The 12,667-nt window shown below is 41.9% G+C and overlaps 1 protein-coding gene and 1 pseudogene across 1 annotated transcript; one reads left to right on the forward strand and one right to left on the reverse strand.

Moving 5' to 3' along the window:
* Window positions 1-267: 267 nt before the first annotated feature.
* LOC119268780 lies at window positions 268-3,947 on the forward strand (annotated as a pseudogene).
* A 299-nt stretch (window positions 3,948-4,246) lies between these two features.
* On the reverse strand, window positions 4,247-7,870 carry LOC119268779 (methionyl-tRNA formyltransferase-like). The gene is made up of 10 exons (XM_037550484.1): window positions 7,702-7,870; window positions 7,436-7,633; window positions 7,229-7,331; window positions 6,510-6,580; window positions 6,328-6,432; window positions 5,800-5,833; window positions 5,477-5,577; window positions 4,853-4,912; window positions 4,593-4,790; window positions 4,247-4,505 (listed from the first exon to the last, which is right to left on the reverse strand). Exons 1-10 carry the CDS (start codon window positions 7,822-7,824, stop codon window positions 4,413-4,415), a joined length of 1,086 nt encoding a protein of 361 aa, XP_037406381.1. The 5' UTR covers window positions 7,825-7,870; the 3' UTR covers window positions 4,247-4,412.
* Window positions 7,871-12,667: the final 4,797 nt, after the last annotated feature.

Consider the following 12,667-nt stretch of genomic DNA (forward strand, 5'->3'; position numbering starts at 1 on the left):
AGGGAGGTGGCTACCCGATTTTATTCCTGGTCCGGTGTCCCGATCCTACTCCTCTGCTTCTCCCTGGTTCGACTCGGAGACGAGAGCGGGCCGCGGCCGCGAAGCGCGAGCTGGGCTTTGAGTCTTTGAAAAGCAAAGAGTAAACCCAGCCCACTGTATGGGCCCAAGCCCTATCGCGTTTGGTTTTGAGCCCAGCCCAAGCATCTCCCTAGTACTAGGAAGAAAAGAAAAAAAAACTAGGAAGAAAAGAAAATCTCAAAAAAAAGTAGGAAGAAAAGAACAAAGAGTAAACCCAGCCCACTCGCCGGCGTCCCGACCAGCGGGATGGAGGAAGAGAAGGCGGCGGCGTACTACGACGAGCTCAACCGCAAGGGCGAGGGCGCCCGCCGCTTCAACCAGGGTCTCGGCTTCTCCTCCGACGATCCCCAACCTGCCTCCTTCCCATCCAAGCCCTCCATCGCCGGAGTGGCAGGAGCTCACATGCCGAAGGCCGGCGTGACAGGCATGGGGATCGGCGGCGCGACGACGGCGGCCAGAGCCGTCATAGCTCGAAGGGGCGCGGCGGTACGGATGGCGGTAAAGTGGACTACTCAAGGCTCATTGAAGGATACGATAGGATGGTTGGTTCCATCTTTCAATTACTGCCTCGTAACTGTGCGATTGTGCAGCAGTGTTGTTTACCTGTGGTATTTTCGGAGTGATGAGCTGTTGATGTTCTTGCAGACTCCTGCTGAGAGAGTCAAAGCAAAAATGAAGCTTCAGCTTTCAGAGACAGGTATTGCCACATTCTTTTTTCCTGTTAATGAGCATTCCATGGATTATGCCCAATAGAGAGCGAGTACAGTGCGTGATCCAGCAGTAGTGCTTCATTCTTTTTTCCTGTTAATGAGCATTCCATGGATTGTGTTGCACGCACGAGTAAAATTCCATTCAAATACATTAGGGAAGACCCTTTGTTATATTTCATCTAATTCGTAGTTCAGCGCACACACAGTTATTGTGTAGGTTGTGTACGATCTGCGTGCCTTATGGCTGTCTTTTTTTTTTCATTGTTCTGAAGATTATATTGTTTATTTTCAATGTTTGACAGCTTCGAAGGATTCCACCCTCGGAAGTGCCACTGTGAGTTGGGGGAGGTTTGAATTCAACAAAGATGCTCCACTTGATGAAGATGACAATGATGTTGAAGGTCAGGCTTCTTATGGATGCCTTTGAATTCAATAAGGATTCCTGTCTTTTTTAGTGAATTGATTACCCCCTCTATATGTGTAGCGAGTTCTTGTACCATTTTAGACACCCACCTACGGATCCAATATTAGTTTTTGAAAGTTCATATTGGCTGGGTACTTGAATATGAAGCACTGCTAGGATTTTGTAATCCTAGTTTAGGTTGTAGCCCTATGGAGCACCGATAAGGCGACACCGATACAGCGATACGGGATACGACAATTTCTAGAAACAGCAATACGGCGATACGGCGAGTATATGTAAATAATTAATAAAATGACATGTAATAAAAACAAACATAATGAAATGTGTGAGATGAGATCAAAATGTCGCCCCATTGGTTGCCTGATTGCCTTCATGCCTCTTTCTTTTCTAGTCTTGAATGATCATCCAGGTCCTCAACTCCTCATGGTGTATGCAAAATAGAAAATACATCACATGATATTAGACTTGATAATTTGAGATAGAGAAGCATGAAAAGTGGAAACATAAACATTAGCAAAGCAATTGCAAGCAGTAACATAAATAAGCTGTAGGCAGTAGCAGGCTAGCAGCAAAGCAATAGCAGGCACCAAGCAGCAACATCAGCAAGCTGTAGGCAGTAACAAGCAATAGCAAGCACCAAGCAGCAACATCAGCAAGCTGTAGGCAGTAGCAGCAACGCAGCAACATCAGCGAGCAACATTAATCTACATATTCTACAAGCAGCCACGAGCCAGCCACGCATAGCTCAATTCGTACTCCAGCTTAGAGTAACAACTAACAAGCAGTAGCAAGTAGTAGCCACTAATGATTGAAGACAAACAGATGAATGGATAGATCAACTAGAGAGTAGCAGTATTCGCCGGAGCTACTTACTTGCTGGCGGGTGGCGACTGACGGCGGCGACAGAGAAAACCGATTCAGTCGAGGCGGCGGCTTGGCGAGTCAACAGGGCAGCGAGCTGATTCCAGGCGGCGAGCGCCAGTATGCAGCGGTGGCGAGGCAAGTCCAGACAGCGGCGGTGAGGCAAGTCCAGGCAGGTGGCAGAGGCGGCTCGCTCATGCGCGTCTCCCCTGTCGGGCGAAGAGAGTGAAAGAGAGAGGAGGACAGATGCTAGGTTTGGTACTGGGCTGGACGTTTTCCCCTGTATCATGGGCAGTGAACAGCCCGTATCGGCGTTTTTTCTTCTTTTTTTTTAAATCAAAAAATATAATACTCGGGCCATACGCGTATCGCGGCCGTATCAGCCGTATTGGCGCCGTTCTGGACAGGGACACACCAGTTTCCTACGTATTGGTGCTTCAGAGGTGTAGCCCACATTGCAAGTCCGGATATAGCAAATTTCCCACATGAAAAATTAATTATGTTTTACACACCCTAGCCAAATTTCTCATCAGCACATTTTTTTAATCGATTTACCTTTTATTACCTGTGTTGGAAGATGCACTCTGCTCTAGGAAGGCAATATGACTAATTGTCACAATGTGTATAATTCCATCTGAGAAAGTGTATAGTTTACCATCTCCGGTTACAATTTGCACACGTAGTGAAGAGACCAAATGGTGTACTTGGTTGTTCTTGTTCTATTGTTCTATCAGGGTTTTATTGATGTAAAGTTGAGAATGGGTTTGGATCACACTTAGAATATAGTTTGTCTGTTATAGAGTTGATGCCGCTACACTTGGTTAATATACAGGTTTGGAGCACCCAGGATATGAGAATATAGTATACTGTGGTGTCTTTACTATGTAGTTTGTATTGACGATAATTTACAACAGCTAGTGCAATACGTCAACTATTCGACCAACACCTTTATTGAGCTCTGGTATGCATCTTTTGAAGGATGCAATGCATATTTCTTGTTCTACACTATGCAAGATATTTAGTACCCTGAGCTTGTAAGAAGCTTTGGTGTATGATTCTACACAGAAGTTTGAACCCTTCGTTTTGGCATGTCAATTTTTTTGTCTGATAACACATAATTTGTCTGTCCCTGCTCTCCTTTTTTAGTTGCTAATGATGATGCTACACTGGTTAAGCACATAGGGAAGAGCTTCCGACTTTCTACGGTGGAGGTACTTGTGCTATAAAATAGTGAATTTACAATGCTATATATTATATATTTTCCAACTTGTTCCTAACCAGCCGTATTTTGTATATGCCTTGTTGTTTGCATGTCATAGTCAAAGAATGAGAACATAGTCAGAGATGCACATGATGAGGCTATGTTTGGTGTACCTATGTCTTCGAATGTTGATACGGAAACATCTGAGGATGAGCTTAAAACCAATGGCGAAGGCAAGAAAGCTGAAGATGTTGAAGCTCAACCTAGCAGTTCCCTCATTAGCGATGAAGTAATCCCCCCTAGCTCTTCCATGCATTTTGTTTATTTCGGCGTGTGCCAAAAGATACTAATGAAACAAAGTTCTGTTAGGTTCTGGCAATGCAAAAGATGTCATGGAGAGAAAGGATGGAGAAGCTGCGGCAGAATTCAAATACATGAAGTTAGTCCTTGCTAAAATGCTGGATACTGTATACTTCCACATCTGCTGTTCTACTCATACACACGTTGTATTTATGAGTTGTAACATTAGGCAGCATTGTGTTCAGGTCGATGTTTTGCGTACTAATTCAGTGTAAGATTTGTTTAGCAAACTTACCGTTGAAAGTTGTCCATGTTGTGTTTCTAAATAGGTGAATGGTTATTGCAGTTTCACCAGAAAACATACTAATTGAACTGAATACAACAGTGCCGTTTGGAGCTGTCGACTGTTTTGTTATCGGCTTCTTGGATGTATGCTTTGCCATTGCGAAAGTCACCCCTCATTGCTTCAACTGTCAGTCTGTGAAGCCTAGCAATCACAGCCAATCATGATTGAATTCTCGAATGATGAAACCAACGTTATTCTGTCTCCATCATTCAAGGTAACATTGTATTCCTTTTACTAGAACTGGAAATAATACGGACAAGGATGACAATCTGGAAAATTATTGATTTGTCAAAAGAAAGTAAGGGCACAAAATCTAAATAATTTTCTTTACAAAAATTAAGACCATCTTTTTGCCCCCTGCAAATTTCTCTAAGGATAAATGTCAACAACCCTTTAACCCTGCAAGATGCATCTAAACCGAGCACGGCATATGGCCGTCTTGGCATTTGCATCCTTTGCACATGTGCTGCAAAATGAATGCAGATTTCTCTCTTATGTTGATTTTAATAGCTTCTGACCACGCAAACCATTCCAGAAGTCCCGAGCCGTGGTTACCTTCTTTCCAGGTAGCTGAAGCTCCAAGACCTAATATGCACATGACAACAGACAAATTTGAGAAGGCCATGAGCAAAACAAGCAGAATGTCATTGTTATGCCAAATGGAGTTCATACCTCAAGCCAAGTTGACCCACTGCAAGGAACGAGCAGCGAGTTCCCTGAGAATAGTATTTCATTTTCGTCTCCGACTTTGTCACAGGACGTGGAAACATTTGTACTGATAACCTTGATGTCTAGAACATCGGGTTCGCCATTTTGGTTCAGAAGTTGCAATTTTGCGCGGGTTCCTGGCCATCCTGCAAATGCTCGCACCTACCAGAGTTGGTTGGCAATAGCTTCCATGAGTACATTAATTAAAGATTCAGAAAACTCACCTTGTTATGGAGAACTTTAGCTTCTTCGTCAAATGTCAGCCAGGACTCGTCCGAATTCATCTGGAAACAGATGTTTTCATGATAAATTAGTTGGCTTGAAGTGCCAGTAGATTAAGGTTTTCCAGTCTCAGCAAGTGCATTATTGGAACAAATTAAAAAGAATGCTAGTTACAACCATACAAATACTAATATACGAAGAAATATGCCCTAACAGAACTTCAGTACACATCGTATAGAGTTACAGATGAACTTTAGAGACACAGGGTGGAGTAATGATCAGGTGATCGCAACAAATGGGCTTGCAATTCCCCACATAAGCTTATAGCTGCACTTGGAAGCAAACAGTGAATTTGATAAGGATTTTAGCAAGTCATCGCATATGAACTAAACTGCAGCAGGACGTTTCCCAAAGCTCATGCAACTTGTTTATTATTTATTTCGGTCAATGATGATTAACTTTATAGCATCAGGCTTGATGTTAGATTTTTTTTACTAGTGAATTTTGACAAAGACTAGTACCGAGGAATTCTATACCCATCTGCATATCAAAATACTTAATTGAGTTGCATCAATTAAAAAGGAAAAAAGAAAAATATCTTTGTAGCCACTCCTGTCCATTACTACCTTGGGCGCCAGTGTAGCTTTGGAGTCATCTTGTGGCTTTGCCTTTTGCTTAGCTGAACCATCAAGAACGGATGGTAGTTCATCCAGCAGTAGCTTGGACCCTATTAATACAACTTCAAAATTACCAAGTCTGAATAGTTCAAAATTATTCTAAAATGTTCTTAAGATATTCAACCTGTTTCTCTGTGAATTGTAAAGCATAATCAATTAATCAAGTCTATCTAGGAGAGGTATGCCAGTAGGAAGACCAACTCCATGTAATGACCATGGAAGAGATATATACATATCTTTAGTGATGGAATATGATCAGTTTGAGTTTATACCTATATTGAATAGTATAGCAAGCAGCTCTGGTGCCTACAAACAAAATGATAAAAGTTTATCAAACGCGACACTATGTAAAGCTGATAATCAAACAGCACAGCATCATCTGAAATTTAAATTATCTTCAGCTTCTAACATGAACTAACCCAACCCTTGCACAGAAGCATCATCCAGTAAATTAGCAAACAAATAACATATCATGCCAGTTTAAATATGGTGCTCCATGAAAAGTTTCCAATGTTAATCAGTCCTCATGAACACAGACAGACACCACACTAAAAGTATGATAGTGCATTCGAACTATTTTCATTCAACGAGCATCTATTTTCATTACCAAGAAAGGAATCCCGAAATGATGGTTATAATTTATAAAGAATAGCAAGCGAGAAGCCTCAGTTTTTCTAACTATTAGCATCAGCACAAAATGATTTCAGTAAACATATGACAGTGTCAAAGACTTGCAGAACTGCTTTTGCATAGCAGTCAAGATGGTCCCTCAAACTGGCACAAGAACAAATATTATCTACCTTGATGCATTCATCGACAGAAAACCTTTCGCAAGCAATCACTGGACCTGCATCCAAGGCACGGACAGTATATGCAAGGGAAACACCTGTTTCTGCAACACCATCCTACAGACATAGTTGATAACTTGGGTATATGTCGTAATTTGACTGGCTCAGAATTGTAACAGGTGCATCATACAGACCTGCAATGCCCTCTGCACAGGAGCTGCACCGCGATATAGAGGCAACAAACTTGGGTGTATATTAACTGTACCTGGTATACAAGGAGACATGACAAATGATCAGGGTTCAAAGTTTCCAAACAACATTTTTGTAGCAAAATTCATTGTGCCACATATTGTTTCCTGGCAGGGTATGGTTAGTAACACTGGTTCCCCTAAGCTTGACTGGTACTGGCTGGAAGTTCGGTTTGTGGGGAACCAGAGCAGAATCAGATCTAGCATGAATCATCCGACAAAGCTTGATTTGAAATTATTTGTAAATGTATTGCCTAATAATGGTGATGTATGGACATCGAGTGATCGGTGGCAACTCTCTGGTAACCATTAGTTCTCCTAGTCGTATGAATGATGATGCTAGCATGCAATAAGCTGATATGAGGAGTGGATATTTGGGGAATGGGTGGATTCCATAAATATTGCAACCATTACAAAAATGGGTTAATGTGCGGTACCGATACCGTATGAAATAGACACAAAAAGACCTGATTTGGTTTTGAGCCACTGCAACAAAACTACCAAAGTCAAGCAAACATGTATAGTGAACTAAGTAGTAAAGTACAAGAACAAAATCTCAGTAAATGTTGCTGGATTCCTAGTGAACTAACATTACTGTTTGAACGTGCAATTTGACTAAAACAATGGCAATGCTGGCAATTTGACAGACAGATTTCTGGACTTACCACATGGTGGGATATCAAGAAACCTCTGTGGCAAAATGTTCCCGTAAGCAGCAGTGATGCAAAGTTCTGGTCTCACCCCCTTCAAGTCAGACAGAAAGGACTCCTGCATTGCAAGACAAACCACTATGAGCTGCACATCCTCCTACATTCGGCACCACAATAGCCTCGATTTGGAGAAGACTAGGAGAACGGTTCTGAAGAAAGCACCTCCCCAGCGCGCTCGGGGGTGAAGATGAGGTCGCCAGGGAACCCTCGCTCGAGCGCGAGCTGCGCGACGGCCGACGGCAACAGCTTCCTCCCCCTGTTCTTGGCGGCCGGCGGCTGTGTCACGACGGCAGCGACCTGGAATGCGGAGTCGGGGGAGCTGGACGCGGCCAACAACGTGTCCAGGACCGAGGCAGCGACCTAAGGCGCGATCCGAATCCTCGAATGAGACACTGGACTGGACGCTGGGAGTTTGCGGGAGGTGGTACCTGGGGAGATCCCAAGAAGACGATGTTCTTCTTCTTGGTGCCGGCGGCGGCGGATGTGGCCGAGGCGGATTTGGCGGCGCAGCAGAAGAAGCGGCGCAGCAGCGGCGGGGAGCAGCGCGCCATGATTCCTTGGAAATTTGGGATAGGGATTTGGGGCCGAAGGAACAGAAAACGGTGACGCTAAATCCTCATGCTCTCATTGGAGACTGGAGGGCCAAGATTGGATTCAATTTGTTTAACTTTATTTAATACTTCCTCCGTTCTAAAATAGATGACCCAATTTTATAGTAACTTTATACTAAAGTTAGTATAAGGTTGAGTCATCTATTTTGGAACGGAAAGAGTATATAAAAAATGTTAGTCTATGTTCCAAAGAAAATATGTTAATCTATTTGATTCCCTTGATTCAAAGGATTTCTTATGAGCTTTGGAGGATAGATTGTTATGATTTTTCTACGTGGACTATTTGCTTTGTAGGATTATAAATTCCTTTTTTAATGATTTTGTTTGCACTATGTTTCAAAGAAAAAAGAGGTAATAACACTAGTGGTGCTTGAACTTGCCATAGATGTTCACTTTAGTGCCTAAACTTGAAAAATACGTTAAACTGGTTCTCAAACTTAGCATGAACGTGCAAATACGGTACTAATCTCATTTGTAGACGTAAAATGTGCGGACGTGGCACCATATTTGGCTGACTTCGCATGGGGCCCACTTGTAGAGACGAAAAAAGATTTTTTAGAGAATACCATGTCTATATGACTAGTGGGTCCTGCTTGTCAGTTCATAAGGAAAATTGAAAGAAAAATATTATGGCCCAATAGGATTTGAACCTGCGACATCAAGTAGGCTAGTGTCATGTGGTAGCCACTCCATCCAAACGCTTTATCTCCCAAATATGGCCCCTTATATTACTGTATTGTAAGTTAAAATGCATGCGTTGCTTAAATGGGCTGCAGTTAGTACGACCCATTTAGTACTTTTTTTTACAAAAATTGTAAAAGTCTGCTTAAATTATAATCGTAGTAATACAAACTGTACCACTCTGCATTTTGCACATGTTAACATCAATATATTATAATCATAATAATAAACTTAGATTCAAATAAACATGTGGTATTATTAATTACTTCATGGTAAATAAATATTCATGTGCATGTATTATTTTGAAAACTCTATAAACCAAGCCCCATGCCATGTCATGGGTTATAAATATTTGTGGTACACCTCGTGGTACACAAATTTCCATGCACAGATAAAATAAATATGTAGATGTATAATTATTCAAATGTATGAATAATGAAAATAATATTTACGAACTGTAATTTTTTAAAGAAATTTTTAATATTTTATATTATACAAAGATATTTATACTTAATACTATATATTATTTCAATTATCTGAATGTTTTAAAAATAGTACATTAATATTTTTAAAATTACATGAACATTTATAAAAGTTATTTATTTAATTTTTTGATAAAATTTATAACTGTTAATACCACGTGAATATGTGAACTTAATTTGTATTACTGTGATTTATAATTTACAGATATTTTATAGATCGGTTTTTAATAACATGTGTTAAATTGGCCACACTGACTCCAACCTACTCCCTCCGTTTCAAAATATTTGTCTTTTTAGTGATTTCAAATGGCTATCACATACGGATGTATATAGATATATTTTAGAGTGTAGATTCACTTATTTTGCTCTGTATGTAGTCACTTGTTGAAATCTCTAGAAAAAATAAATATTTAAAAACGGAGAAAGTATTTACATAGGGCAAATGTTTACCTTACAGTACGTTAAAACGAAGGAGCCACAGTTATCAAGTTAGATCTGTCCAGTAGAGTGGCTAGCATAGCAAGTGTACACGCATAAGGGTGTAGGTTTGATTCCTGGTGCCCACAGTTTTTCCACTAGTTTTCATTATCACTGACAGGGCAGGACCCAGTAGTCATACAGACATGGTATTCAGCTAAACATGTCAGCACACTTTACGTCTATAAATAGAATTAGCACCGTATTTGCACGTTTATGCCAAGTTTTAAAATCAGTTTGACGTATTTTTCAAGTTCAGACACTAAAGTGAACATCCATGGCAAGTTCAGACACCACTGATGTTATTACCTTAAGAAAAAAAAAATACAACTACTTAGACCATCTACAATCAGACTTGGCAAATCCGCTCCCTAAATGTACGCGGGAGCATTCAGACACTTTTGCTGACAGCGGACCCTCATTTCTCCTCCTGAACAATCACACTCCTAGTATCCAAACTCTCATTTTCTTGCAAAATCATGCACGCCCATTACATAACACAAATTCGTCATCAATTCAACAAATTGACAAAGCAAAATAACCATAATTCAACAATTCAACACATGCCAAAATAAAATTCAACAATTCAACACATGCCAAAATAAAATTCAACAATTCATGCATAGATAGGCGACACATGAATGAATCAAATGTCTCCATTCTTGCACTCGTTGATCCTTTTTATATATAAATAGGCGATACACGAATGAATCAAACATCTTCACTGTTGCGCTCGTTGATCCTCTTCTTCATGTTGATGAACCACTTCTTATCTTCCTCATCCAAGAGGCTAGCATCCTACAACATGATTCTTGACTCCTCAGTTTCCCTCGCAAGCATCAACTTCTCTCTCTTGAGCTCGATTCCTTGCATTGTCATCGCATTTCCATGCTCTCTTTTTTGCATATTTCTCTTGCTTCTCCAAGTTGGGACAGCCGGGGCGCTCATAGACTTCGCCGAGGCATCTTCCATGGCAGTGATGGGGGATGGGGTACTCAGTGTCAACATCTAGGATCACGGAATCAGGCAGTGGACAAAGAACGACGGCGCGAACATGGAGCAAGGGTGGAGGAGGGAGATGGCTCAAACGCGGGAAAGGGAGGACTGAGGTGGGAGAGAGGCGATCAATTTGGAGCGGATTTGAGATAGGACGGGCCGGGCGTCTGTATACTCGCCCCACATATGGGCTGCTTTGAAGGAGTGCCGATCAATGCGGACATTTGGGTTGGCTATGCGGGATCCAATTGAGTGACTTTTTTCCGGACTGGGTAGTGACTGCGTTGTCCATCCGAACATTTGAGAGGAGCTTGATGGGTCCAGTTGCATATACTCTTAGATGGAAAAAAGTTCTTGCTTTTCTGGACGCAGTCAAAAGAATTGTCACACTATAATTAATCATGTACACTTAGAGTGGGCTCTAAGTGGGCATGACACTGGCTTCCTATATTTTTCTTATTTATGCGCCTTGAGAGTCCTATCAATCAAATAGGGGATATAGTTACAACAAATGACTCTTCCCAAAATATATGAATAGATAGAAAATTTAGGGTATATAAAGAAACCTAAAGAAAAAAAAGGACCGCAATATCTGAGTGTTTTCTTCCTCAGCGTTTGTCAAGCTTGTCATGCCTAATCAACTAAGTTGCCATGATAACTTTGTAGGGTTTGTGGAGGTGAAAATTGCCATGTAGCATAAAAAGACAACAAACTTGCCACGTTGCATAGAGAAAATGCCATTCATTTGATCGTGATCCGACGGATTTGAGGGCGTTCACTGGATCCCAAAAAATCTGACTTTCGCCAATTATCATTTCCCGAAGAAAACTTATAGGACTCAATCATGCAATCAAACAATTCACATAGAAATAATTCTTAAGGATTATTCTAACAAAATTACTTTGCACACAATGGGTGCGTGGCTGATTTATGAACGATGCGAAATCGGACGATGTCCTGTAGTTTGCTTCCTCGCACCAATGGCTTGATTAACAGGGTCTATAGCAACGTTCTTATTCTAATGAGTCAACATTCAGGAAAATTCTTTTAATCAAAGAAACCTAGGTCTCATGCGGATAAAATAAAGGCACATAAAATGAGACGATGTCAGCTTTATCTTAAGTCACCGGAGGTCCTAATTTTTTGTTCTCCACATGTTAAGGTAATCAAAGAAACCTAGGTCATAAGTCTTCTAAAATGCACATCCCAGTTCCTATTTGATCTCCAACCCGCGTTGTCTAGATAGCATGTCACTTCGACCACCACAATATAGACCCCTCGACAACTAAAGAAACATAGACCTCTTGGAAAATCATCTCTTCCATTTGTACAGCCTTGCTCTCTGTTCTAATTTTGAACAATGTGTGTGCCCTCGGCGCAACAGATGCACAGAACATGCACAAACACGCATCACATGCATTTAGGGGCAGAGCCAGGATTCACACATAAAGGGGCGAGTTTGCTCATGGAGGGGGCAAGCTCTCATGGCGTGAGAGAAATTGGCGGCAACCACCACTATCACTAGTTCACTACCACTGAAGAAGTAGCAGTTTGTTGAGGGGTCTAGCCCCACCTCCCTCATCTTCTCATGTTTGGCAGCTCACCAACAGCTAGCCACCATGCCACGACTGAACTGGCTATGTTTCATCACACTGTCTGGGAGGACAACCTCTCGCTCGTTGCTGCCTCCCCCTAGCATGGACCGTCCCCAAGGCAACTAGGCCCTTAGCTTCAACGTGCGCATGCTCGTCGCCATGATCGTCGTGCTTCTCAAGGCCATGGAGGGGGAATGGTTCGTCCACGTCATCGAGATCTCCGGGCCACCAGCAAGGTCAATCAGCTCCACGAGCACCGACATCTCTGCCGCTGCGGCCTGGACCATGTCTCCTCTAAATTACCTTCCCCTGCTAGACCTTGGTAGCAGGTGATTTCGTCCACGCCCACCCGAAGCACAATGTGCCCAAGATGGGGCTGACCATATTGGAGACGAAAGGCATGTTTCGTTCAGACGGAAATACGGACCTCTGACAAATTCCATCTGATTGAAGGACCGCGCCAACATGCCAACGCCAGTTCCACTTACCAACAACAATGTCATGTGCGTCCAACACCAAGAGAACGTTGAAGGGGTCGATGACCTTCAAAGC

The sequence above is a fragment of the Triticum dicoccoides genome, chromosome 3A (assembly GCF_002162155.2).
Source record: "Triticum dicoccoides isolate Atlit2015 ecotype Zavitan chromosome 3A, WEW_v2.0, whole genome shotgun sequence".
NCBI classification, from domain to species: Eukaryota; Viridiplantae; Streptophyta; class Magnoliopsida; order Poales; family Poaceae; genus Triticum; species Triticum dicoccoides.